Consider the following 26,847-nt stretch of genomic DNA (forward strand, 5'->3'; position numbering starts at 1 on the left):
AATAGCATTCATCTGTAATATCACGAACATGGGCTTGGGATTACTTTAGTAAACCTTTGTTAGTCAACACCATGCGCCACTGCATCCACAGATGCAAGAAACAGACTTTACTATGTAAAGGAGAAGCCGTACATCATCACTGTCCAGAAGCGCTGCCGACTTCTCTGGGCTCGGTCTCAACTTAGATGGAAAGTTGAGCAGTGGAACTGAGTTTTTTGGTCTGAAGAGTCCACGTTTCTGAAAGTTTTATCCGGGTCAAAGAGGAAAATGGCCATCCAAGCTGTTATTAGCGTCAGGTCCAAACGCCAGTGTCTGTATGGGCCAGGGGTGACAGTACCCATAGCATGGGTAACTCGCACATCTGTGAGGTCCAATTAATACAGACAGATTTGTAAATATTTTGGAGCAGCATATACTGCCATCCAGCACCGTCTTTTCCAAGGACGTCCTGGCATTTTCAGCAGGACGATTTCAAACCACATACCGCCCGGATTACAAGTGCATGGCTGTGTAAGCAGAGTAAGGGTGCTAGATTGGTGTGCCCGCAGTCCTGACCATCTCCAATTGAGAACGTGTAGTGCATTATGAATGTGGTGCATTAAATGGCAATGGAGATCCCGAACAATTGTGCAGCTAAAGACCTGCATAATGGATGATTGGGGGAAAATTCCACTTTCTAAACTTAACAAACTTGTGTCTTCAATGCCTAAATGCTTAATAAGTGTTATTAGAAGAATACACAATGTTACACATTGGTAACCACTCGACATTCCCAACATTTTTGGAACATGTTGCAATCATCTGATTTAAAATTACTGTACATAAAAATAAATAAAAATAACGAAATTCACAAGGTAAAACATCATATAATGTGTAGTTGTGGTGCTTTCAATATGGCAAAGGGTGATTATAATTTACAAATCACTCATTTTTGTTTTTATCAGCATTTGTCACACTGTTCCAACTTTTTTCAGAATTGGGGTTGTACAATGAAAACACAATAATTAAAATTTCATTTTTTAATGACGTGTACTGATGAATCGTGCGAAATAAAACCAGGAACATTAAGAATGCAAATTGGGTTAATTTTGATATTGTGTTTACTTGAGCAGCAGTAGGCTACTGTACATGTATGTAAGCTTCAAAAATATCTTTAGCATTTGGTAATGTTGCATTGTGAGAGCCAACACTGCCCCTATGATCGCACATAAAGAGCCCATCTCCTCCTGTAATTTTACTGTCCATCTGAAGGGTGGCCTCCAGTAATTGGGCTAATTGTCTCACCACAGACGGAGCTAACTGAACGACATGTTGCACGTAGTTGCATTCCAGCCAATCTTCGGTGTAGATCTGCGAACCAGTGATCTGTGGAAAAATGAGATTTAATCAGAGCCCATATATGATCGCTATTATGTCTTATCACTCCAGTCGAGAGAACAATGGCAATAATAATAAAAAAAAGTAATCACGGATGAGCCCAGGGGCACATTCATTTTCACCGCCTTTGTCATTTTCTGCCTGTCTCCAGTGGCTCCGTTGATGTTCAGGGTCTTTAGCGCACCGTTGAAGCCAAGTCACATTCGTTTGCATGTGTTTTAGATGCTTCATCTCGGCTAACCCAGTAAAACTCCAATATTGAGGAATACAACGCTCTCTAGCGCTGTGCGCTAATGATGTTAGCTTGAAATTACTAGCTCTTTAGTGAATATTTGGTCAGTTTTTTTTTATTAATGTTTTTATGACACATTGGTTGGTTCATGCACTATGCATGCTCCACCCATTTCTGCTCATATTCCTTATCCTGTAAGTCTTTATATTTGTTGATTTCAAAAGACTACCAAAGATAAGTGGTGTTTGCTAATGCAAGCATCTTTATTATCATCGTGCTTTCTCCATGTACAATGTATGCGTCCGTACACAAAGAGTTGAAGTTATTTTTAGCTTGACATCAAGTGCATGTTTACACAGGAAAATGTTTGAAAAATAGAGCTGACGGATGCAAAAACTAGTTTGGTGTGAACAGCCCCTCAGGGTTCTAAAGTTACGTTTAACTTTTTCCAATGGATCTGTCTAAGAGAACCCAGCAGGTATTGTTTTACATTTAACAGTAATAACCCACTTTATTAATATCCATATTCACAAATGTATTTTCAGTATTTATTTTGTTTCTTCATAGATCTGTCCTGCCGGACACAACAATTTTCAACCAGGGTTGCATTCCCCAAAAGCATCTTAAACTACAGTAAGTAGATCGTAGAAACCATTAGTGGCAATGCTTTTGAGAAATGCAGCCCTGGTCTTATAGTGAAAATGTGACTCTATATACATTTTTATAAAACTTGTACATGTCTTCAGGTACAATTCCTGCAGTTTCCAGGAGAAATGAACACTAGAGGTGCTACACTTTCACTCAAATTGTGACTTTAATGGCTGATTATGACTTTATAAACACTTATTTTTCTCTCTATTACTCAGACCTTGCTATTTCATGATATAGACACACTTTTACTGTGAAAAATGTACGAATTTAATGCTTGTATTACAGACCCACCTACATATATAAACTTATTCCAACACGAATAGCTTGCACGGTAGCTCAACCAATAGAGCGTAGATAGACCTGATGGACTGCGGTTCAAGTCCAGCCTTGAACTCAAGCTGATACGTGACACGACAGAGTCATAGAAGAGGTATGGAATTATGTGGTTGCTTAAGAAAATGTGCTTTATTGTGCTTTTTCTACATGTTAAAACACTAATGGCGCAGACATTGAAAAACCTGACCAGAATATCATTGAGACATGTGGCTGGGCTCTTAGACATGGGTCAGTAAGCAACTACCTAGCAACCACCCAGAACACCTTAGCAACCTCATAGAAACACAATAAAAACCACTACAAAGACCTTGGCAAATGCATAGCAACACCCTAGCAACCACCAAGAAAATTCTAGATGTTAACCTAATTAATTCTCCTTTATATAGTTATTATTTTGTCCTCTATCAAATGACCATTAACAGCTTCAAAAGATTGCTTTGGCTTAGGTAAATGCATGCCATTAGCTGTAACATGAATTATTAAGATTCATATTTCTCATTATATCTTTATGAGATGATACAGCTGAAATGGACAAGCGAAGGCTCTAAACTAGATTAAACAAATTGGTAGATGTTCTAAGAACATGGCAAGAGATGCACAGTGTTCGATATGGTTTGCCAAACCATGGAATATAATTTCTATCAGGAAGACTCGCAGACTTGAGTGAATTTTAAGATGACATTTATTTGATTAATATAAAACAGAAAGGTAATGTCTCTCTTTGGCGTAAGCCCCATCTGGCGGCCCGAAGAAGTTGTACTTGGAACCGTCATATCCTGCCAGAGATAGGAGACAGGGGCGAGGAGCCTATCCCCGTGCTGGACGGGACTCAACAGGTGCTGGTGGGGTGGAGGAGGTTGCCGTGTTAGCACACTGAAACAGCAATGTGATAGATTGTGAGCAGACTTATAAAGCAACGGCTTACATGTGATTGGCTGGGAATTACCCCGCTAATGGTGCGATGATGTACAGCTGCTAGCCTTCCCGCTAGAACTACGCTTACATGATTTAGCTGCTCTTAGACATTTACAGTAATTCTGCGACACGAATATGCATTTTATTAGAACTGGGCAAAATTCCATATTTAAGAATTGGCCCCCTTGCAACTTATTAAACGTGAATGTGAATTTGAATTGATTTGGCCATGTCCCACAGGATGTTGAATTGGAATAACAAGAAGCATTTAAACTACAGTACATTTCTACATCCTGTTTGCTACCTCTATTCCAGTTGAGGAATAGAAATTCAGTTCTAAAGCCATTCTCAATTAAATTAAATGAACGCCTGCATTTGTCTGTCTGAATTTGATGCATTAATGACTGCATAATTATGCTGTCACCCTCTTTATTCAATGCCGTGTAGTTCTTTTCAGTTTATTTTGGTTAAAGCTAACTGTGAATAGTTTAACTAAATTAATATTTCTCGAATTATGAGAGTCAAAGTACACGCTTAAAAAATTTTGACTGCACATGAAATGCTGCTTAAAGTCATTTTGCCGCACTCCAATACACATGACTTAATGTGGATGTGAGCCTCAGTCACCATTCACTTTCTGTGTATGGAAAAGACAAAAAAACATTCCCTTTTGTGTTCAACGGAAGGTAGAAAGTCGTACAGGTTTGGAACAACATGATGTGATGAACATCAGATTAAAGCCTTTTATTCTGTTTTTTTGCATTTTAAGAAGTAAGCAAAGAAGAGATAAAGATGTTATGAGCTATTTTAAACGGACAAGGTTTAAATATTCAGAATGAATCTGCCTTTACTCCGTGTTAAATTGAATAAAAGGGGATTAAAATGTAATCCTCCTCGGCACATATTAGTGTTCTGAGATTTTGAGATTTGCTGCGGTAACTGCTCGAATCGGATGATTCCTGCACCGCCTCAATCTATCTGACAAAAACTTCAGCTTTTGATGTTCACCCAAAAATGAGAATTCAATCATTCTTTACTCAAACTCATTTAGTTCCAAACTCATATGACTTTATTGTTTATAGTCAGACAGACAGATAGATCGACAGGCAGACAGACAGACAGACAGATAGATCATTTTATAGCTACATGGATGGATGGATATATAATTTTACAGACAGACAGACAGACAGACAGATAGATAGATAGATTACAGACAGATAGATAGATAGATTACAGACAGATAGATTACAGACAGACAGACAGATAGATTACAGACAGACAGATAGATAGACAGACAGATAGATAGATATCTTACAGACAGACAGATAGATTACAGACAGACAGATAGATAGATTACAGACAGACAGATAGATAGATTACAGACAGACAGATAGATAGATTACAGATTGATAGATAGATTGACAGACAGACAGACAGACAGATTGATAGATAGATTACAGACAGACAGACAGACAGACAGACAGACAGACAGACAGACAGATAGATAGATAGATAGATAGATAGATAGATAGATAGATAGATAGATAGATAGATAGATAGATTACAGACAGAATAGATAGATTACAGACAGACAGACAGACAGATAGATCGACAGGCAGACAGACAGACAGACAGATAGATCATTTTATAGCTACATGGATGGATGGATATATAATTTTACAGACAGACAGATAGATAGATAGATAGATAGATAGATAGATAGATAGATAGATAGATAGATAGATAGATAGATAGATTGACTGATTGACTGATTGATTGATTGATTGATAACAGACAGACAGAGAGACAGGCCGTGTTAATCCCTGTGGGACATTCTTTAGAGTTGCACTTATCAGGCCATTGACTTTTACGACACAACATTACTCACCTTTTTTAGTCTTCTTCTCTGTCTATGTTCTTAATTTTTTAGCGGCCCAGTGAAAAGTGAACCAAGTGTTGAGACGTTCAGAGATGTCGCTTTTCATGTGAATACACTTCAGCTTTTATGGGACTACTAAATGATCCATAATGTGCGGTGATTTGGGCAAGGATGCGTTCGGCACAAACGACTATGACAGGGTTAAATAGAGGAGAGACTAAGTGCGTCAGGCAGACCGCTGTAGCACAAATCTCCTTTACGACTGCAGCTCTTAAATAGCTGACAGTCTTGCATGAGGTAACTATGTCCGGCCACCTGCTCCATAAGTCAACTGACTTTCGTACCCTGATGTCACGGGTTGCAGCTTGAAACAGACTTTGTTGACACTATTTTACGCATAAATCTTACTGGCACCATGGGGTGAGGAGGCAATAGCTCTCGAAACACAGTCCTCCATAAGGCCAGGCACACTAAAATACATTTTACACTAGAGATTTCATGTCCCTTCATATCTGTGTAGGCTATGCACTTTTTATTGGCTATACTGTGCACTTGGTGGAAACTGAACACTCAATGCTTTTAAACTGAACATCTATGGCTGGCAGCCATATCACCCTGCAGCTCTTGACTGGTTGCCCACTAAAGCTAAGCAGGGTTGAGCCTGGCCAGTACCTGGATGGGAGACCTCTTGGGGAAAACCAAGGTTGCTGCTGGAAGTGGTATTAGGGAGGCCAGCAGGGGGTGCTCATCCTACGGTCTGTGTGGGTCCTAATGCCCCAGTATAGTGATGGGGACACTATACTGTAAAAAGCCACCGTCCTTCGGATGAGATGTTAAACCGAGGTCCTGACTCTCTGTGGTCATTAAAAATCCCAGTGCACTTCTTGTAAAGAGTAGGGGTGTAACCCTGGTGTCCTGGCCAAATTCCCCCCATTGGCCCCTATATATCATGGCCTTGTATTAATCTCCATCCCTGAATTGGCTACATCACTCTACTCTCTCCTCCCCACCTCCCCAATAGCTGGTGTGTGGTGGGCATTCTGGCGCACTATGTCTGCCGTCGCATCATCATCCCTATGCTATGTAAAGCGCTTTGAGTGCCTAGAAAAGCGCTTTATAAATGTAAGGATTTATTTTTATTATTAAAGATGCCCATGGACCGCCACAGTCTGTGCACTGACCATCTTGAGGATATTGGACATTAAATGGCAATACAATGAAATAATACCAACAATACAATAATAATAAAATCAAAGTTGTGTTGACAAGGTACCAGGTTGATACAATGAGTGATTTTAAAGAGGAAGAATCGATTCTTATTTAGAACTGTTTCCATAAAAATAAATACTGGAATCGAATGATTTTCATGACTTGGGTTCTGTGGACAGTTCTTAGAATTGCATTCTTTACTACCAAATAATTCTTCCTTAAATGTACTAAAAAATCTTTAATTGAGGCATTAAGGAACTGGAATTGTTAAATTCCTTATGATTCCTACGACTATAAATGCAATTTTCCTTATAAAATCATGGATAAATTTAGGTTTGGGAAAAACTTAGGAGTTTTTCTTACAAGTACATTTATTCCTCCAAGACAAGGAACTCGTGACCTCCTCGTGAATCCGTGGAGGTGCATTAATAAGAGCCACGGTAGCGTGTTTTCTTCCTGTTTGAGTGTAGACACAATAAAGTAGCATTTGCATTTATATGGTTTTTCACTGGTGCCATTACTAGACTCTGTGACGGCCGTTGAACAGCATCATGCTGATTATTTCCAGCAGAAAATTAACCCTCTATGTGACATCGTCATTTATAAATGACACTAAGAATTTTGCTTTCAAAAAACGAAAATAACTTTCAACCAATAATTTTTTTTTGGTTTAGCTCCTTCACATGACATCCCCTTCAGAAGATACAATTTAAAGTTCTTTGCCAAATGCTCAAAATTTGGGGCAATAAGGAAGTGAATGAGACAGGAGCACGTTAAGTCACATGCTGTCAATGTGCCATAGTTACCTCATAATAATTGGAAAATTATATAAAAAAAAGGTGTTGTCCTGGGACTGTATGTGAACTTGTTTTGAACACCTTAAGCGACCACCTGTTGACCACCAACAGCCCTGAACTCAAACCAGAGCTGTACATCGAAATATTTTATTTCCAAATGTCTATCTATGGGGTTTCTACAACACACTTGTGCTGGCAGACTAAAACATACATATATTGAGAATATAGCCCCCCTCCCTCCACAAAAAAGGTCAAAGGTCATATGCAGAAAATACATTTTGGAAAATTATTTTAGACTTAATTATACTTAAAAAAAAAAATTTGTTTTTTTCCAGCTGTAATTTCATAATAAGTCCCATTCAGGGTTAAAATAAGTCATCTTTGTCTCTTTGATGTGTGGTGGTGGCGTAGTGGTCTAAAGCACATAACTGGTAATCAGAAGGTTACTGGTTCGATTCCCACAGCCACCACCATTGTGTCCTTGAGTAAGACACTTAACTCCAGGTTGCTCCGGGGGGATTGTCCCTGTAATAAGTGCACTGTAAGTCGCTTTGGATAAAAGCATCTGCCAAATGCATGAATGTAAATGTAGAAATGCAATCTTACATTTCTTTGCATTTTTAATGCAATGCAGACCGTTTTCACAAGTTCTCAAAAGTGATCTTTGAATATCTGTACACTGTTCTTTATGTAGTCTTAAATTTTATAATAATGGTAAACTCATCCAAACTATAAAATAACACATGGAATTTGGGAATTATGTTAAACAATGTTAAACACTATCCGCTCCAACTTATCCATTGAATATTGATTTTTTTCATACCCCCATTGGCAAACAGTTTTGTCCTTTAATAAGCATAAACATACATAACATTGATATAAGTTGGGTAAGGGACCGTCTGAAAAGTCTGCATTGTCACGATTTTGAAGCAGAGGCAGGACTCAAGTGCAGAGTAATGATCGAAAAGCTTTATTAATACAAAAATAAACAAAGACAAAAACTTAAACTAGCCCGACGGGGAAAATAGCAAGGTAAAGGATGGGCTGGAGAAAAAAAGGAAAAACAAACAGGACCGACTGGATGGCGAACAGGACTGACTCGAACAAGACCAACAAACCAGACGAGCTGGCACTGGCAGCACACACGAGGAGACTAAAATAGGGAGAAAAATCTAAAGTTTACAAGCAGGACAATGAGGCAATATGTGCTCATGCCAACCGACATCTGAGACGAGAGAACGTGTTGCAACGCCAAACAAAGCAATGCCATGCATTCTCACACTTGACCAATCCTGAGCGTACACTGAAAGGCAAACACCATGCGATGCACGCCACAGGACTCAACAGGAGTGGTGGTGGCGTAGTGGGCTAAAGCACATAACTGGTAAGCAGAAGGTTGCTGGTCGAACCCCACGGCCACCACTATTGTGTCCTTGAGTAAGGCACTTAACTCCAGGTTGCTCCGGGGGGATTGTCCCTGTAATAAGTGCACTGTAAGTCGCTTTGGATAAAAGCATCTGCCAAATGCATAAATGTAAATGCAACAGGCGACAACATGAGACAAGACACCTGTGTTGGGTTTGTTCGGGCACAAACAAACCCAACACCTCAGACAAAGCGAATGCAACGCGAGTCCGTGGTCGTGAGAGACAGACACGGATTATAGACGCGAGTGCATCCCGCCAAGGTGACATAAGCGCAATGCACTCATTTCAATACAAAACAAGGAGTACGAGTGTCCGGATCCCGACACCAAAACCGAAATCAAACCAAACAGAGAAGTCAGGATCCAAACACCATACTCCGGACATGAAACACGAGACCGTCCGAAGGAAAACCACCACCAAAACAAGAACCAAAAATGAAACGAGACAGACATCGAACAATGATGCCACGGTCCCATCACAGAAAAACCCAGACTGGCAGATCGACAGGACCGTGACACACATATTGCGCTAAAACTGTGGATTGTTTTAGGTTCAATATAAATATTCAATAAGATGTGCAAAATTACACAGATTCAACGATGTATGAATACAATCACTGAGTCGTGACAAGAAGTGAAGAAAACAGAGACACAATAACCCTATAGGGCGGTACGGAAAACTTAACTGGCTGCCGTTCCTCGCACCATGACCCCCTCACCCCCCCCTATTTTTCCCAAATCTGATGTTGGCAGGTATGTTTGATATTTGCCTTTTTAACGACACATTTCAGGTCATGACAGAGTTGGCGGTCGATGAGAAGAGCGCAAACCGCTATCGGACAGATACTGATCAGGGTGTTTGGCTTCGGCAAACGTGCGTCCCTTAAATGATAAAACGTTGTCCTTTCCGGTAATCCCCGCGGGAGCCACCATTTGTGACAGAAGACAAACTTGATTCAGACACTTCCCATTAATTAACCTAATTAGCACAGAGCTATTATGTGGCTGGACAGTATCGTGACAGGAGACTGCAGCGATGACCTTTCCAGGACACCACCAGCTGTCACCAATTACCTGCAGAGCGGTCACCCCGGATAAAGGCCACGAGATGTCCTTGGGTGCCACTTTCGTGTTCACATTCTTAAATTCATTTGAGTTCATACAGCACAGTGCATTTGATCGTTTAGTGTGACATGTTCGCTGACGGACGATTAATTGCCTTTGAAATGAGGTGAACAGGTTTCGTTTAGTTTGCCAATAAAATTTTGACAAAATACGCAAATACGGAACATTTATGGTCTGCTAGCGAAGGTGCTCGTTTGGTTATATTTCTCCTGTTTGAACACATCTCTGAAATTCTTGACCTCGGCTAGTCCAGAAGTGTTGTTGATTGGTTAAAACGAATCGGGGTGTGGTTCTGCCGTGTGGTTCTCTTGCAATGGTTTCAAATAATCCTAGTTAAAACCAAATCACAAGTATGACTTAAATAGGTTCAGTTGACATAACAAACCCTCAACAATGCTGTCAAAAGAAGGGAAATTGGACAAGGAAGTGCAAAATATGCCCTCGGACCCTGAGAGTGTGAACCGTGGGTTAGTGAGGCCCTAGGCGAAATCATGAAAATGGGCCCCCTGGTGTGAAAATTGTCATAACATTAAAACATCCATAGAAACAATGCAAACGTGATGAGCAGATTGCTTTAATAGAAAGCACTATACTGTATAGCTCAGTAGATGACAATAATGTGTCCAATAGCATTTGTTTAAGGGAATATGTGTATTTTAGGTGCAGTGACCAATTTATCGCCTTATTTTGATATACTTTAAGCTTTTTTATTGAAGTACAAAAAACCAATGTCTCAATTAATATGAGGTCACTTTATAAAGTTACATGGTGTCCTGTGTGTGTGTGTGTGTGTGTGTGTGTGTGTGTGTGTGTGTGTGTGCACTCTCAAAACCATTGGACTGCAGAGAATTTCACAATAAAAGTCACCAAGGGCCTAGTTTCAATCCACTTTTCACGCTATTTTGTCGACAAAATGAATATGCGTAGAAGGTTTTTTTACAAAATACCTTAACGGTATTCAAAGCGCTTTACACTGCATCTCATTCACCCATTCATACACCAATGACGCCAGAGCTGCCATGTAAGGTGCTAGCCTGCCATTGGGAGCAACTTGGGGTTCAGTGTCTTGCCCAAGGACACTTGGGCATGTGCAGTCATGTGGGCCAATCCTACGATTAGTGGCCGACCCGCTCTACCACCTGAGCAACAGCTGCCCTGTCATGGCTATAAAGATTAGATTTATCGCAACAGGAATCTGCCCTTAAGCTGTTTCCATTCAGAAATGTGTGGTCATCGCTAATTCAGCCTCCCAGATGTTCCTAATATTTTCCTCTGAAGTTTTGGTAAAATGGGGAAAGTATTGAGACTATTCATTAAAATTTGTCAGTTTACTGTCATTTTCATTTCACAATTAAAAGCAATCAAAAGCGAACAGTTGCCCTTCTGATAGGACTGTAATATTGGTCCTGATGTTGCGCCTATCGCAGGTTGGCACCGACCGGTTCCGACCCGAAACGAATCGTCATGGCCCTGTTCAAGCTGGCAACCTGCACCAAGTAGTGGGGGAAAATTTCGGTCTTAGTATAAGGATCATCCAAAAGGCATACATAGGTCTAAAATATATGTCTTTTTTTCATTTGGTAATTAATTTTTTTATTTAATGCTTTTTTTGTTTAATGCTCCGTGCACTTGTCGATGTGCATGATACGAGACATTGGTGTTGGCACTCCTGGAGGGTCATGTTTGCTGTATCGGATCTATACAGCATTAAAATCAATCCATAATCACATACAATAAATTGGCTTTTAAGGATGTATACCTTGTCATAATGATTAATACAGGCTAATGATTGGGGCAATTTCTGTCATGTGACACTACATTACAAAAGTGTTTCCAAACCAGTTTTTTGTGACATTTGATGTATCAGCATTGAGTTTATGCGCTAGAGTTAAATGGAAAAAGTATTATGTCGACACTTGTGAAATTTCATCAATAATTTGCGTTTCCATCAGCTTTATTTTGATGCGCTAAAACAAAAAAAATCCTTGGATGGAAACGTACCTATTTAGTGTTTCTTAATCTTATGACTTGTTCATTTACTTTGGCCATGTTCGCGTGGCCACCCAGGCACGTCGGGGCCCTAGGCGGCCACTTGTATCGGCCGTTGGACGGGCCGGCCCTGGCGTAAACGACCACAAGATGGAAGAGGAAGATGGCGGTGGTGAGCCCATCGATAGAGCAATGCTGATATAATGATTGCATTTAAAATAATGGAAAAACGAGTAAGTACTAAAATTGAAGATGTCCTATCAGTGGTCACCGAGGTTACTGAAAGAATTACAGAAGCTGAGGAACGCATCTCCGGGGCCGAGAACGAGATCGTTCAACTGAAAACTTGAGCATGTACTCTGGAATCTCTGGAATCTCAGATGACATCATTAACATACAAATCTACGCCTTTGGGAACTGGTATCGGCAAAAAAAATTAAGAGGACTGTTCAAGGTTTTTTCTTTTAACTGCTTGGTGCGTTGTAAATGCTGTAAATGTTTCAAGGGAATATTTGAATCAATACAAAAGTACTTTGTCAGAGAAAAATATAATTTTTTGTCATGGCATTGCAGAGGATTGGGTCATCAAAAGAAGGTTAAGCAGGTGATGAGTAGGATTAGACAACTTCATGCATCGTGGTGTTCTTTCAACAAACGCGTGTGATGAAAGGGGATGTATTGAGAATGGAGAGGAGATGGCATGGGTCCATTCAGCATGCTATACCACACAGGCAAGAGGGGTGATGGCACACAATGGTACACAAATCATTGCCAATACAAATCTAGAATATTATCAAAGACCCAGCTGGTAGATTCCTAATTACTCAGGGAATTATTTTGACAGAGAAAATAAATCAAGTGAATATATACACTCACCTAAAGGATTATTAGGAACACATACTAATACTGTGTTTGACCCCCTTTTGCCTTCAGAACTGCCTTAATTCTACGTGGCATTGATTCAACAAGGTGCTGAAAGCATTCTTTAGAAATGTTGGCCCATATTGATAGGATAGCATCTTGCAGTTGATGGAGATTTGTGGGATGCACATCCAGGGCACGAAGCTCCCGTTCCACCACATCCCAAAGATGCTCTATTGGGTTGAGATCTGGTGACTGTGGGGGCCATTTTAGTACAGTGAACTCATTGTCATGTTCAAGAAACCAATTTGAAATGATTCGAGCTTTGTGACATGGTGCATTATCCTGCTGGAAGTAGCCATCAGAGGATGGGTACATGGTGGCCATAAAGGGATGGACATGGTCAGAAACAATGCTCAGGTAGGCCGTGGCATTTAAACGATGCCTAATTGGCACTAAGGGGCCTAAAGTGTGCCAAGAAAACATCCCCCACACCATTACACCACCACCACCAGCCTGCACAGTGGTAACAAGGCATGATGGATCCATGTTCTCATTCTGTTTACGCCAAATTCTGACTCTACCATCTGAATGTCTCAACAGAAATCGAGACTCATCAGACCAGGCAACATTTTTCCAGTCTTCAACTGTCCAATTTTGGTGAGCTCTTGCAAATTGTAGCCTCTTTTTCCTATTTGTAGTGGAGATGAGTGGTACCCGGTGGGGTCTTCTGCTGTTGTAGCCCATCCGCCTCAAGGTTGTGCGTGTTGTGGCTTCACAAATGCTTTGCTGCATACCTCGGTTGTAACGAGTGGTTATTTCAGGCAAAGTTGCTCTTCTATCAGCTTGAATCAGTCGGCCCTTTCTCCTCTGACCTCTAGCATCAACAAGGCATTTTCACCGACAGGACTGCCGCAAACTGGATGTTTTTCCCTTTTCACACCATTCTTTGTAAACCCTAGAAATGGTTGTGCGTGAAAATCCCAGTAACTGAGCAGATTGTGAAATACTCAGACCGGCCCGTCTGGCACCAACAACCATGCCACGCTCAAAATTGCTTAAATCACCTTTCTTTCCCATTCTGACATTCAGTTTGGAGTTCAGGAGATTGTCTTGACCAGGACCACACCCCTAAATGCATTGAAGCAACTGCCATGTGATTGGTTGATTAGATAATTGCATTAATGAGAAATTGAACAGGTGTTCCTAATAATCCTTTAGGTGAGTGTATGGTCCTAATAATTATGAACCCAAGTTTTATAGTAATATGTTTTATTGGTTTCTTCTTTATCTGGTCAACATGCTATAGAGGGTGATATGAACTGCACGTTGGATCCATAGAAGGATCGCTCTACCTCCCCATAGATTTACAGCTATATTCATTGCGTACCCAATTAGTAGGCAAGTGAGTATTCTGATCTTATCATTATTTCCATGCGCATTTTCCAACTCCAAACCATTTAAACTTGAATGCTTACTGGATGTAATCATTTTCAGGTGGTATGCGTTTGTGTAATGAGGGAGGATGTGGCGAAAGGGACTAACACCTTATATCAAGGTGTACATAATTATTAGGCAGCTTCACTATCTCAGGTAAAATGGACCAAAAAAGAGATTTAACTGATACTGAAATGTCAAATATTGTAAAATGACTTCCGGACAGATGCAACACTCTGGCTAAACTATTGAGGCATGACCAACGGACAATTAAACGTTTTGTAAATACACGGAGAAGAAAAGGCGGCAATTAACTGCAAAAGACTTGAGAAGAATTAAACGTGAAGCTACCAGGAACCCATTATCCTCCAATGCTACAATATTCAAGAACTGCAACCAACCTGGAGTGTCCAGAAGTACAAGGTGCCAAGTGCTCAGAGACATGGGCAAGGTCAAATGGCTGAAACACGACCACCACTGAATATATTCACAAGTTGAAGCGTCAAGATTGGGCAAAGAAATACATGAAGATAGATTTTCAAAGGTTTTATGGACAGATGAAATGAGAGTGACTCTTGATGGACCAGATGGATGGGCCCGTGGCTGGATCACTAATGGACACTGGGCACCACTTCGAGTCAGGTGCCAGTAAGGTGGCGGAGGGGTACTGCATGGGCTGCTATCATTAAGGATGAGGTAGTTGGACCTTTTCGAGCTGAAGATGGACTGAAACGCTTCTTCCAGTGTATACATGTATTTTGTAGCTTGTATATGACATGCAACATAAATATAGTTATTTACATTCCGCTATTTCCCATCAATGCACACACATATATATATATATATATATATATATATATATATATATATATATATATATATATATATATATTCATTTTTTGTGTGTATTCGCAACTGACTCCAAACACACAACTTTGAGGAATTTTTCTGGCAAAACATTGGCAACACTTGTGCCGGGGCTTGCTTGCATTTGTGCTGTATCATTAAAATTTTGAAGCGTACATGAGAAATTAAAAAGAGACTTGGACTTTGTGATTTAAAACGCCCAGTCAGTGCGGTCAATCTTGACTACGTCTTGACTAAGGTTTATATTGTACAGTCTGACATGTAAAACATGGTTGATGTCGCACATTCAGTCTTAGCTTTTACTCAAGATCCCACTGGGGTCATATTGTACAATCTGACAAGAAACAATCAAGAAGAAAATAGCAGTGTGTACTCTCTCTCTCTCTCTCTCTCTCTCTCTCTTATCTGTCTTATCTTTCATCAGGCTTTTGTTGCCAGAAACAATCATTCCCCCCTCAGGAATAAGCTTTATATGCTGCAGGCTTTGCTTTAGTTAAAACGTGGGACTAAATGTAAATATGTGCTTTGTATTTGGAGCCGCGGGGCTGTTGAGACACACAATTGGATCCGAAAAAAAGTGTTGAATAAATTTGCTTTGAAGAACAGCTAAATGCTCTTGAAACGCTTACAACTTGACTAATGAGATCCATGTTATTTTAAAACTGTTAATGAAATGTCAGTGTAAACTGCAGAATAACAGTTAACGCGAATGCAATTCATGTTTCCGCTACAGGGACTTCGGTGATGAAGGTTATGGCCTCTGACGCAGACGATCCGACCTATGGAAGCAGCGCTCGGATAGTTTACAGCGTTCTGGATGGAGAACTATTCTTTACTGTTGATCGACAAACCGGTAAGGACATAAATTCATTTATATTTGGATTTAATAATGTTGTCCAAAGTGACTTATATGGTTTCCTACTGAAACAGGGATAACTGAGACAGTTATTAAAATAGTGGTGATGTAGTGGGCTAAAGCACATAACTGGTAATCAGAAGGTTGCTGGTTCGATCCCCACAGCCCCCACCATTGTGTCCTTGAGTAAGGCACTTAACTCCGGGTTGCTCCGGGGGGATTGTCCCTGTAATAAGTGCACTGTAGTTCCTCACCCATGTTTTCAATCCATATGTTATTATTGATTACTGAGCGATACAAAATAAGTTTTGAAGACTCTTCACACAGCTATATCCGAAATGACAATTCAAAGTGACCTGTTTTTTGTATTTGGGTGTACTGTAACTTTAAGTGAGTGTGCTTTGAATGCGTTTCTTTGCACTGTGCACTTTGCCACTTTTTGGCCTCTGAATATAGAAATTTGTAAGATTTGTATTTTTCTATGGAGCTATTTCCTTGTTTGCATTGGACTTTTTGAGAAGGATAGGTCTCTACTGGACAAAAATGGGTGTTTTCCAATCAGTGGGCATTTTCGAATCGGGATTGGCATTTTTCAGCCATCTAATCAAAACGGGGAAGTCCTGTGTGCTCATTTTCCGGTGGTAGACTTAGGTGTTCGCCTACATACTGAAACATTTCGCACGTGTATAAAAGGTTTTCTTTGTGAATATACCTGTGTAGCCTAAACAAAATTCATGTCACAGATCATGATTCTTGTGGCCTAGTTCAATTGTTGGTTAAACTACTGAAGTCAGCGAAGGCAAATTATTATTGCAATAACAGATAGCGGAAAGGTGTTGGTATTCATATATCGATTTTAGCAAATCAAGTAAAGCGTTTGAGAAATGTCCATCCTGTCCACTTACTGGGAAACCCCAATTTTTGTTGCGCAGAGACATCATGTTTTTCAGTTGTGTGCTAAAATCTGGAAACATGGACTCCTGAGAAAACCATTTGGTTGTATCTAAGCTTTGGTTGATAGCAAATATTCCCCGGGGCCCCAGGGACGGTGTGAGGCCGGTAACGGCACCCGCCCCGCCGGGGTATGGTCTTCTCGGAGTCGGGTTGTTTGTGAATACAGCCCAAAGCGGGTGGTAATCTCCATCTAAGGCTAAATACCGGCACGAGACCGATATTCGACAAGTACCGTAAGGGAAAGTTGAAAAGAACTTTGAAGAGAGAGTTCAAGAGGGCGTGAAACCCTTGAGAGGTAAACGGGTGGGGTCCGCACGGTCCGCCCGGAGGATTCAACTCGGCGGGCACGGTCGGCGGTCGGATAACTGGCACTGAACTTTTAAGGATTTTGGTTTTCGGTGCGCAGCGGGCACAAGACCTGAGAGCAACGGATGATAAATGGCTTCGCCTTGGCTACGTTAGCCACTGGACCTTGTGTTTTTACCCACTTCCCACCAGTGGTGGAAAGAGTACTGAGTTTTACTATTTTTTTTTACTTAAGTAAAAGTACTGCTACTGAAGAAATAATTCATTTGAGTACAAGTAGAAATATTATGACTCAAGTACATTTTCATTTACATTTATGCATTTGGCAGATGCTTTTATCCAAAGCGACTTACAGTGCACTTATTACAGGGACAATCCCCCCGGAGCAACCTGGAGTTAAGTGCCTTGCTCAAGGACACAATGGTGGTGGCAGTGGGGTTAGAACCTGTGACCTTCTGATTAAAAGTTATGTGGTTTAGCCCACTACACCACCACCCAAAAATGTCTTAATGTCTAAAAATGGAAGTGTACAACATATACTATATATAATATAATTTTGATTTCGGAGAAATGAAAGAGAAATATATTTATCTTTCTAATTAATTAATGGACGTCTATCAAGAATCTCGAAGTTCCTTCAAATGTCTTTCAGGTAAAGCGCTTTGAATGGGTGAAACTTTAGACTTATTCCTGAAATTACTCTTACCTGAGGCCAGCAACTTTATGGAGTTGAAAGCAGGAGTGAATCATGACTTGAGCACTTGAAAGCACCAGACGCATCTTTACCGCTGAGCTCCACGCACAGATGCATTGTACCACAAAAACATTGCCGGTGGCGAACTCTTCTTTGCTGGGAATGCGTTGGCACCGTGTTGTGACCGCATAAGCAGACAGCAAAAGATAGGGAGATAAAAACAAAGCACAAAAAGACACTGAGGAGAAACTGACAGAGACCGCCAGGAGAAAGTTTGTTTGTTGCACAAACCCAAAAGGAATTCTGGGTTTTTTTCCAAATAAGAGTTTGACTGCAGAAACAAAGTGTTTATTGTATTTATTGTTTTGCATAAAGAAAATGAAGCATAATTGAGTGCAAAAATCGAAATTCACAATGTTCACTTATGTAGTATGACGTATTTGAGTAAATCATGATGTTCAATGGGAACAAATGTAGAGCGGGACTTCATTCAAAGTGGGTTACATTTCTTAATGGAGTCGGGTGGTTGGAGGGGAGTGGCTGAAAAGCAAGAGGGATTTGTAACATTGTTCAAAAAGTAAAGTTGTTAAAAATTTGGAGCATATTTATAAAAAAAAAATGTTGGAGCATATTTTAAAAAAAAAACAAAGTTGGAGCATATTTAAAAAAATTATAATTTGGAGCATATTTAAAAAATTAATTAATTTGGAGCATATTTAAAAAAATAATAATTTGGAGCATATTTAAAAAAATATATATAATTTGGAGCATATTTAGAAAATAAATTAATTTGGAGCATATTTAGAAAATAAATTAATTTGGAGCATATTTAAAAAATAATATATATATAATTTGGAGCATATTTAAAAAATAAAATTAATTTGGAGCATAAATTTGGAGCATATTTAGAAAATAAATTAATTTGGAGCATATTTAAAAAATAAATTAATTTGGAGCATATTTAAAAAAAAAAAAAAAAGGTTGGAGCATATTTAAAAATATATATATATATAACTTGGAGCATATTTAAAAAATTTATTAATTTGGAGCATATTTAAAAAATAAATTAATTTGGAGCATATTTAAAAAATAAATTAATTTGGAGCATATTTAGAAAATAAATTAATTTGAAGCATATTTAAAAAATAAATTAATTTGGAGCATATTTAAAAAATAAATTAATTTGGAGCATATTTAAAAAAAAAAAAGGTTGGAGCATATTTAAAAAATAAATTAATTTGGAGCATATTTAAAAAATAAGTTAATTTGGAGCATATTTAAAAATATATATATATATAATTTAGAAATATTAAGAGCATAATTTGAGAATAAAATAAATTAATTTGGAGCATATTTAAAAAATAAATTAATTTGGAGCTTATTTAGAAAATACATTAATTTGGAGCATATTTAAAAAATAAATTAATTTGGAGCATATTTAAAAAAAAAAAGGTTGGAGCATATTTAAAAAATAAATTAATTTGGAGCATATTTAAAAAATAAGTTAATTTGGAGCATATTTAGAAAATAAATTAATTTGAAGCATATTTAGAAAATAAATTAATTTGGAGCATATTTAAAAATATATATATATATATATATAGATATATATATATATATATATATATATATATATATATATAATTTGGAGCATATTTAAAAAATAAATTAATTTGGAGCATATTTAAAAAAAATAATAATTTGGAGCATATTTAAAAAATAAATTAATTTGGAGCATATTTAAAAAAAAAAAAAAAAGGTTGGAGCATATTTAAAAAATAAGTTAATTTGGAGCATATTTAGAAAATAAATTAATTTGGAGCATATTTAGAAAATAAATTAATTTGGAGCATATTTAAAAAAAAAAGGTTGGAGCATATTTAAAAATATATATATATAATTTGGAGCATATATAAAAAATAAAAAAAAAGTTGGAGCATATCATTGTGTTATAATAAAGGGGCTAAATGCCTTGGAAAAAATTACTTTTTTTTATTACATTTTTTATTGTTTTTAAATTGGGAATAACATGCACAGATGAATCAAGTGCAATAAGATTCATCAGATCAGGCGATGTTTTATCAGTCTTTAACTGTCTAGTTTTGGTGAGCCTGTGCCCACTGCAGCCTCAGCTTTCTGTTCTTGGCTGACAGAAGTGGTACCCAACATGTTCTTCTGCCGTTGCAGCCCATCTGCCTCAAGGTTCGACATGTTATGCATTCAGAGATTATATACTTCTCACCACAATTGTACAGAGTGGTTATCTGAGTTACCGTAGACTTTGCCAGTTCAAACCAGTCTGACTGTTCCCTGTTGACCTCTCTCATCAACAAGCCACAGAACTGCCACTCACTGGATGTTTGTTGTTTTTGGCACCATTCGGAGTAAATTCTAGAGACTGTTCTGCATGAAAATCCCAGAAATACTCAAACGAGCCTGTGTGGCACCAACAATCATGCCGTGATCCAAATCACTGAGATCACATTTTTCCCCCATTATAATAGTTGGTGTGTACATTAACTGAAGCTCCTGACCCGTATATGCATTATTTTATTGCAATGCTGCCACACGATTGGCTGATTAGATAATCGCACGAATAAGTAGGTGTAGAGGTGTACCCAATAAAGTGGTCACTGAGTGTATAACATATATAGGCAAAACACTTTAAAAAGAGTGATTGCAAATGTGATTTGAGAGCTACGACAGAGTGGAAGATTATCAGTGAATAACAACTCAAATTCTGGTGTTTAATAGACATACAATATGCAATTATGGGGATAAATGTGCCTAACTTTCATGAAAATAATATGCATATATATTGGTGGGGGTGGGGGTAATTGAAAGTCATCAAGCTCTAGTAAGAATACTGGACCTGGAATCAAGATATTTTGGAGTTAATTTTAAGACAGTTGCACCATGTTGTACTGAAGGTCCATCCTCTGTTGCCATGGCATTGGTTAGATGGTGAAAACGATAAAAGACACACGCTGAATCTGACAGTCCTGCGGTTTGGAGCAATTATTCCTTTCAATTCAGGAGGAAATCTACATTTGACAGCTCCAAAAATTGTCAAGAGTTAAACACAAACATCATGACATGTTGCAGAGGAGCACCTTTGGATGGTGGATGGTGGATGGTTATTTATTCCAAGTAAATAACCTTGTGCACTATATTCCAAGTCTTCTGAAGCCATATGATAGTTTTGTGTGACAAATAGCTTGCTTTTATCCTTTTATTCAATTAGAAAATGGCACCTATTGACATTTTGCACCAGGTTACACCTTTACACAAAACAAATGTGCAAATGTCAGAGTGGAAGATTATCAGTGAATAACAACTCAACTCAAATTATGGTGGTTAATATTCATGTATTCTATATGATTTAATGATACATCATTTAAATTGAAATGTACTACCAATGCACCATGGTAGAATTTGTTGTATTGGCTTTAATTTATGCTGAGTTGTGTATTTCATAATCTTTGTATTATAGTATTTATTTATTTTTTATATATAACAATTTGAGTAAAAATAATGGGAATTACAAGACAAAAATAAATACATGAAATGCTCCAAAGTAAGGCATCCAGCTGAATTACGGCAATGGGAAATTGTGGTGTGAAATGTGCTTAATTGTCATGAAAATAATGTCACAATGCAAAAACATTTTTTAACGTAATGGTTTAAAAAAATGCTTAATTTTATTCATAAAATAAATACAAAAAGTGTCTTACTATTTTCTTTTCATTTTACTGTGAAATGTGACCAGGTTATGTTTTCATGAGACTCACCCAGTCTGTTATCTGTACTAAAATAACATATAAATTATGCAAATGCACAAACTATGTATAATTGCAGAAATTGGTGTTGGAATAATAGAATTAGTCTCTAATTCATTATTATACATGTCATAGTGCTCAATGGAAACTATGAGGATATTTATATACAGTATAATAATTTTTCCTCGTTTGATGTGAACTTGACTGCACTAATATAATGAAATAGTTTAAATTGTAACTGCATGTGGCATCAGACTTTTAATTGTTGTAATATAATCTTTTAACATGCTTCAACCCACTCTCTCTCTCAAGGAGTGATTCAGACGGCCGTGGCGGATCTTGACCGGGAAACGCAGGACCGTTATGAGCTGGTTGTCAAGGCAACAGATATGGCAGGCCAAATGGGTGGTCTCTCCGGCTCTACCACAGTGACCATAGTGATCACGGATGTTAATGATAACCCTCCACGCTTCCCTCAGAGTGAGTGTGGATTACGGCTGCTGTCGGTGAACGCACGCCGTCAATCATGTCGTTTGACTGTCTGTTGAGTTTGTGTCTTATAATGCAGCTTTCAATCAGATTCGATGTCCGTGAGCAACAAATGATCTCAACATATGAGCAAACTTACGAATAACAACTGATGACAATTAGTCATTTCAATAGTACCGATAGGAGAAATCACAGGATAGCATTGTGTGAGGAACAGAGTGAAAAGTTAGTGTTTATGTACTGATAATCTACCATTTTACTTGTGATTTGTGTGAAAGTGAATAAAAGTCACATTTAATGTTCTTTTCACTTGGAAACTGCCGCCATATGTGCAACAAGCCAAAATGTACGTACAGTCAAAGTATAATTCAATAAGACTAGGTGGGACAATTCTGTGATCATTTGCTTTTTCTGGTCATGGTGACCACGAATGTCAAGCTCCAAAAAGGACAAAAAACACAATATAAAAAGTACCATTAAACTCTTTTATATGACCCATAAATAAAGTTTTAAGTATTGTAATACCCGTCAGTTGTAAAGTCCTATGCATTTTGTTTCTTAAATATTTGTCATAATAATGAATAAATGCATCATTTGCATATCTCCGCCTATAAGAATGTTGTATTCTCAAATTCCACCATATCTGAATGCATCGGGCAAAATTCGATACATTTCACACCCCAAACCGAAATACACAGTTTTCCAGATTGCATTGACGTGGCCGGGGTATCTCAACGAGTATTGACGCTATCTTCCACCCCTGGTGTCGCGAGTTCGAATCCCAGGGCGTGCCGAGTGACTCCAGCCAGGTCTCCTAAGCAACCAAATTGGCCCGGTTGCTAAGGAGGGTAGAGTCACATGGGGTAACCTCCTCGTGGTGGTGATTAGTGGTTCTCTCAATGGGGTGTGTGGTGAGTTGTGTGTGGATCGTGGAGAGTAGCATGAGCCTCCACATGCTGCGAGTCTCCGCGGTGTCATGCACAACGAGTCACGTGATAAGATGCGTGGATTGACGGTCTCAGAAGCGGAGGCGACTGAGACTCGTCCTCCACCACCCGGATTGAGGCGAGTAACTACGCCACCACGAGGACCTACTAGGTAGTGGGAATTGGGCATTCCAAATTGGGGAGAAAGTGAGATAAAAATGTAAAATATTTAAATAAATTTGCATTGGCTGCTCCATTGGGGGTGGACAGTAGTGGCGAGGACTCTACTACGGCGCATCCCTCCTCCTTCACGGGTTTCGGCACCAGTGTAAAGGGATTAATAGAAAGGAGGAGGCAAGAACCGGCTTGATGATATAAATAATAGTTTAATATAAAATGTATTAAATGTCCTAATTACACTTCTGGGTACATTTAAGTGTTAAAATTGTAGCAATAATTCAATAAAATAGAAAATGAATTCTATTTATCTTGGCCCTCCCAAATTCTGGGAACGCTACTGGTCAGGACACGTCTAACTTTACGCTGTATTTGAATTGAAGGACTTGCCCTAAAAATAAAAAGGCTATTGGACGGCTTTAAAAGACTTGAAATATTCTACACAAGTTGACCACATTTGTGATGCTTTTTTTGTCATTTTGGAGCTCGGCAGTCCCATTCACGTTCATAGGGGTTTGGAACGACATGAGGGTGAGTAAATGATTACAGAATTTTTTTTTTTTTTTTTGTTGAGCTATCCCTTTAAGCTGTGTGGAAAACCATATTAGGAAAAAATGAAACCCATTTGGATGATGTTTTATTCCCTCTCTCTTCTGTGGTCGTTTCTTTCTCTCAATCCTCACAGGGGAACGCGGGCAGCATTAGCTTTATAACAGCAAAGAGTCTCGCTGTGATTCAGACTCGCGCTCCCTGATGTCTTTTTTTCTCTTCGTAACTCAATGACTCTCTCTCCTGTTTTCCTCTCTCATTCCATTCAAAAGCCTCATTTATGCCAGTTTTGCTTCAGCATCTAATTCATTAAGCTCTGCTCTTTGTGTTGCGGGTCCAAATGAAATCCTTATAGTCCGTTATGACACATACTGCACTCCAACATATTGCCTTTATTACTACAGAGCTGCCATTATGCAAGGCCAGCGAGCTTATTAGAAAAAAAGCTTTGACATTGTGTTGTTAAAATAATGAGTGTTGTAATTCTGGGTAATGCAGTTTTGTTTGTACACTGCCAACATTAAAAAGGCACTGTTTCAGTATTCTCGTTCTGTGTGGGATTATAGACAAGTAAGCTGTCTTTCAAGACCGTACGAGTGTCTACATGAGCCCTACAGTAGTTTGGTAGTTAACTCCATGTTTAAGTCATAGATTTACAATTGTTTAATGATGATTTAATGATGCAAAATAATGATTGCTTAACAAACGGGTTTCCTAAACTCTCCCCACATTCCACATCTGCCATTTGGTCACACAAACAGATAGCTCCGCCCCAAACTCACGGCATTGGTTGAGTCAGTGTCTTGTTTTGATAGTAGCACAGAGTCACATTGATGAACTTTTATATCAATCAGCCTGCACACTTAAAATCAATTATGATTTACACATTTACTAAAATGGCATTTTTTTATTTTAATTTTGTAAAAATGACTTGCGTTTAAATACGTTTGATGGAATTTTGTTGACATCTTGTAAATCTTAAAAATATACACTAAAAAAATATTTTAAGACTTACACATTTCAATTTCATAACAAAATTCTATTAAATTGAATTGAGTAATCTTTTACAAAATTCAATAAAAATATATATTTTAAGTTTGATTTAATTTAATGAAAAATTACACAATTTTGACGGAATTTTGTTGTAAAATTTGTATGCGTAAATTTTAATTTACACATTTCAATTTCATAAAATTCTATCAAATTGAATTAAGTATTAATTTTACTAAATATACTTAAATAAAAAATATATATTTTAATTTTGATTCATTTAAGTTAAAAATTCAGTTTGATGGAATTTTGTTGTAAAATTTTTATGCGTAAATTTTAATTTACACATTTCAATTTCATAACAAAATTCGATCAAATTGAATCGTATTCTTTTACAAAATATAATTAAATAGAAAAATATATTGTAAGTTTGATTAATTTAAGTTAAAAATTTAATTTTGACGGAATTTTGTTGTAACAATGTTATGCGTAAATCTCATTTACAAAATGTAATTAAATAAAAATGTTTTAAGTTTTATTAATTTAATAAAAAATTGCACAATTCAGTTTGATTGAGTTTTGTTGTAATATTTTTATGCGTACATTTTAATTTACACATTTCAATTTCATAACAAAATTCTATCAAATTGAATTGAGTATTAATTTTACTAAATATACTTAAATAAAAAAAATCTATTTTAATTTTGATTCATTTAATTTAGTTAAAAATGTAAAAATTCAGTTTGATGGAATTTTGTTGTAAAATTTTTATGCGTAAATTTTAATTTGCGCATTTCAATTTAATAAAAAAATTATATCAAATTGAGTATTCTTTTATGAAATATAATTAAATAATTTTTTTTTAAGTTTGATTAATTTAATAGAAAATTGCACAATTCAGTTTGATTGAGATTTGTTGTAAAATGTTTATGTGTAAATTTTAATTTACACATTTCAATTTCATAACAAAATTCTATCAAATTGAATCGTATTATTTTACAAAATATAATTAAATAAAAAAATATATTTTAAGTTTGATTCATTTAATTTAGTTAAAAAGAACAAAATTCAGTTTGATAGAATTTTTTTGTAAAATTTGGCATTTCAATTTCATAACAAAATTCTATCAAATTAAGAGTTTATCAATTTAATTTTGTTAAGAATTGCAGTTCAATTTGAGGTAATTATGTTATAAAATTGCAATGCAAATATCTTAAGTGTAAGGAAATTACATTGACAAGTGATGTTATGTGACAATTCAGCAGTTTACAGATAAACAGGAACACTTTAGCTGCATTTTTGGGAAACGCACATAGAAAAGCAACGTTTGTAAACTTACGCATAGAAAACATTCTTGAAAGCAAAGACATTAGCCTGCATCTGCTGAGTATTCTAGTGAAGACTGCTAGACTTGGATATCTGAGGTTGATGCACTAAATTATAATACCCCTGATGTATTTTAATCACAAATGTGTAAATAATTTGCATGCATGCCGTTTCACCATGAAGTATCAACATGTATTAACAGGATATGAAAGCACAAAACAGATGAAGGTGACTTCATTCTCTCTGTATCACAGAGATGTATCAGTTTTCGGTCTCTGAAGGGGCGGCCATCGGGACGCCCGTCGGGCGGGTGATCGCGACGGATGCAGACATGGGCGAGAACACAGATATGAGTTACTTAATCAAAGATGAGGAGGGCGGGGAGCTCTTCAGGGTGTCAACGGACGGCGACACACAAGAGGCCGTCATCACCATCAAAAAGGTAGAGCATGTCCTTGGCATTTCACACTCTGATGGGCACCTCGATCTCAATGCAGTTGCGTGCATGTTTGTGCTGTTTTAAGTTGAGTATGAGTGAAACATGTCATACATACCAAAATGTTTATATATTTCTCGCTTTGTCCTCTCTGTCCGCGAGACGTAGTGGCACACGTAAAACCGAAGTACTGTTTAGTTTGGCCTTTATGTTCAGAAGGTAATGCAGGAGGCAGAAGAATTTGCCTGCCTTTTACAACAGCCT

The 26,847-nt window shown here is 37.8% G+C and overlaps 1 protein-coding gene across 1 annotated transcript in view; it reads left to right on the forward strand.

The window, feature by feature from the left end:
* The window catches only part of LOC127653911 (cadherin-22-like), a 99,317-nt gene that overhangs the window by 17,413 nt on the left and 55,057 nt on the right, over positions 1 to 26,847 (forward strand). The window contains exons 3-5 of the mRNA XM_052140761.1: positions 15,835 to 15,954; positions 22,003 to 22,170; positions 26,402 to 26,589. Of these exons, the coding sequence (XP_051996721.1) occupies positions 15,835 to 15,954; positions 22,003 to 22,170; positions 26,402 to 26,589 (476 nt within the window). The remainder of the gene's footprint in view (positions 1 to 15,834; positions 15,955 to 22,002; positions 22,171 to 26,401; positions 26,590 to 26,847) is intronic.

This window comes from Xyrauchen texanus, chromosome 13 (genome assembly GCF_025860055.1).
Source record: "Xyrauchen texanus isolate HMW12.3.18 chromosome 13, RBS_HiC_50CHRs, whole genome shotgun sequence".
Taxonomy (NCBI): domain Eukaryota; kingdom Metazoa; phylum Chordata; class Actinopteri; order Cypriniformes; family Catostomidae; genus Xyrauchen; species Xyrauchen texanus.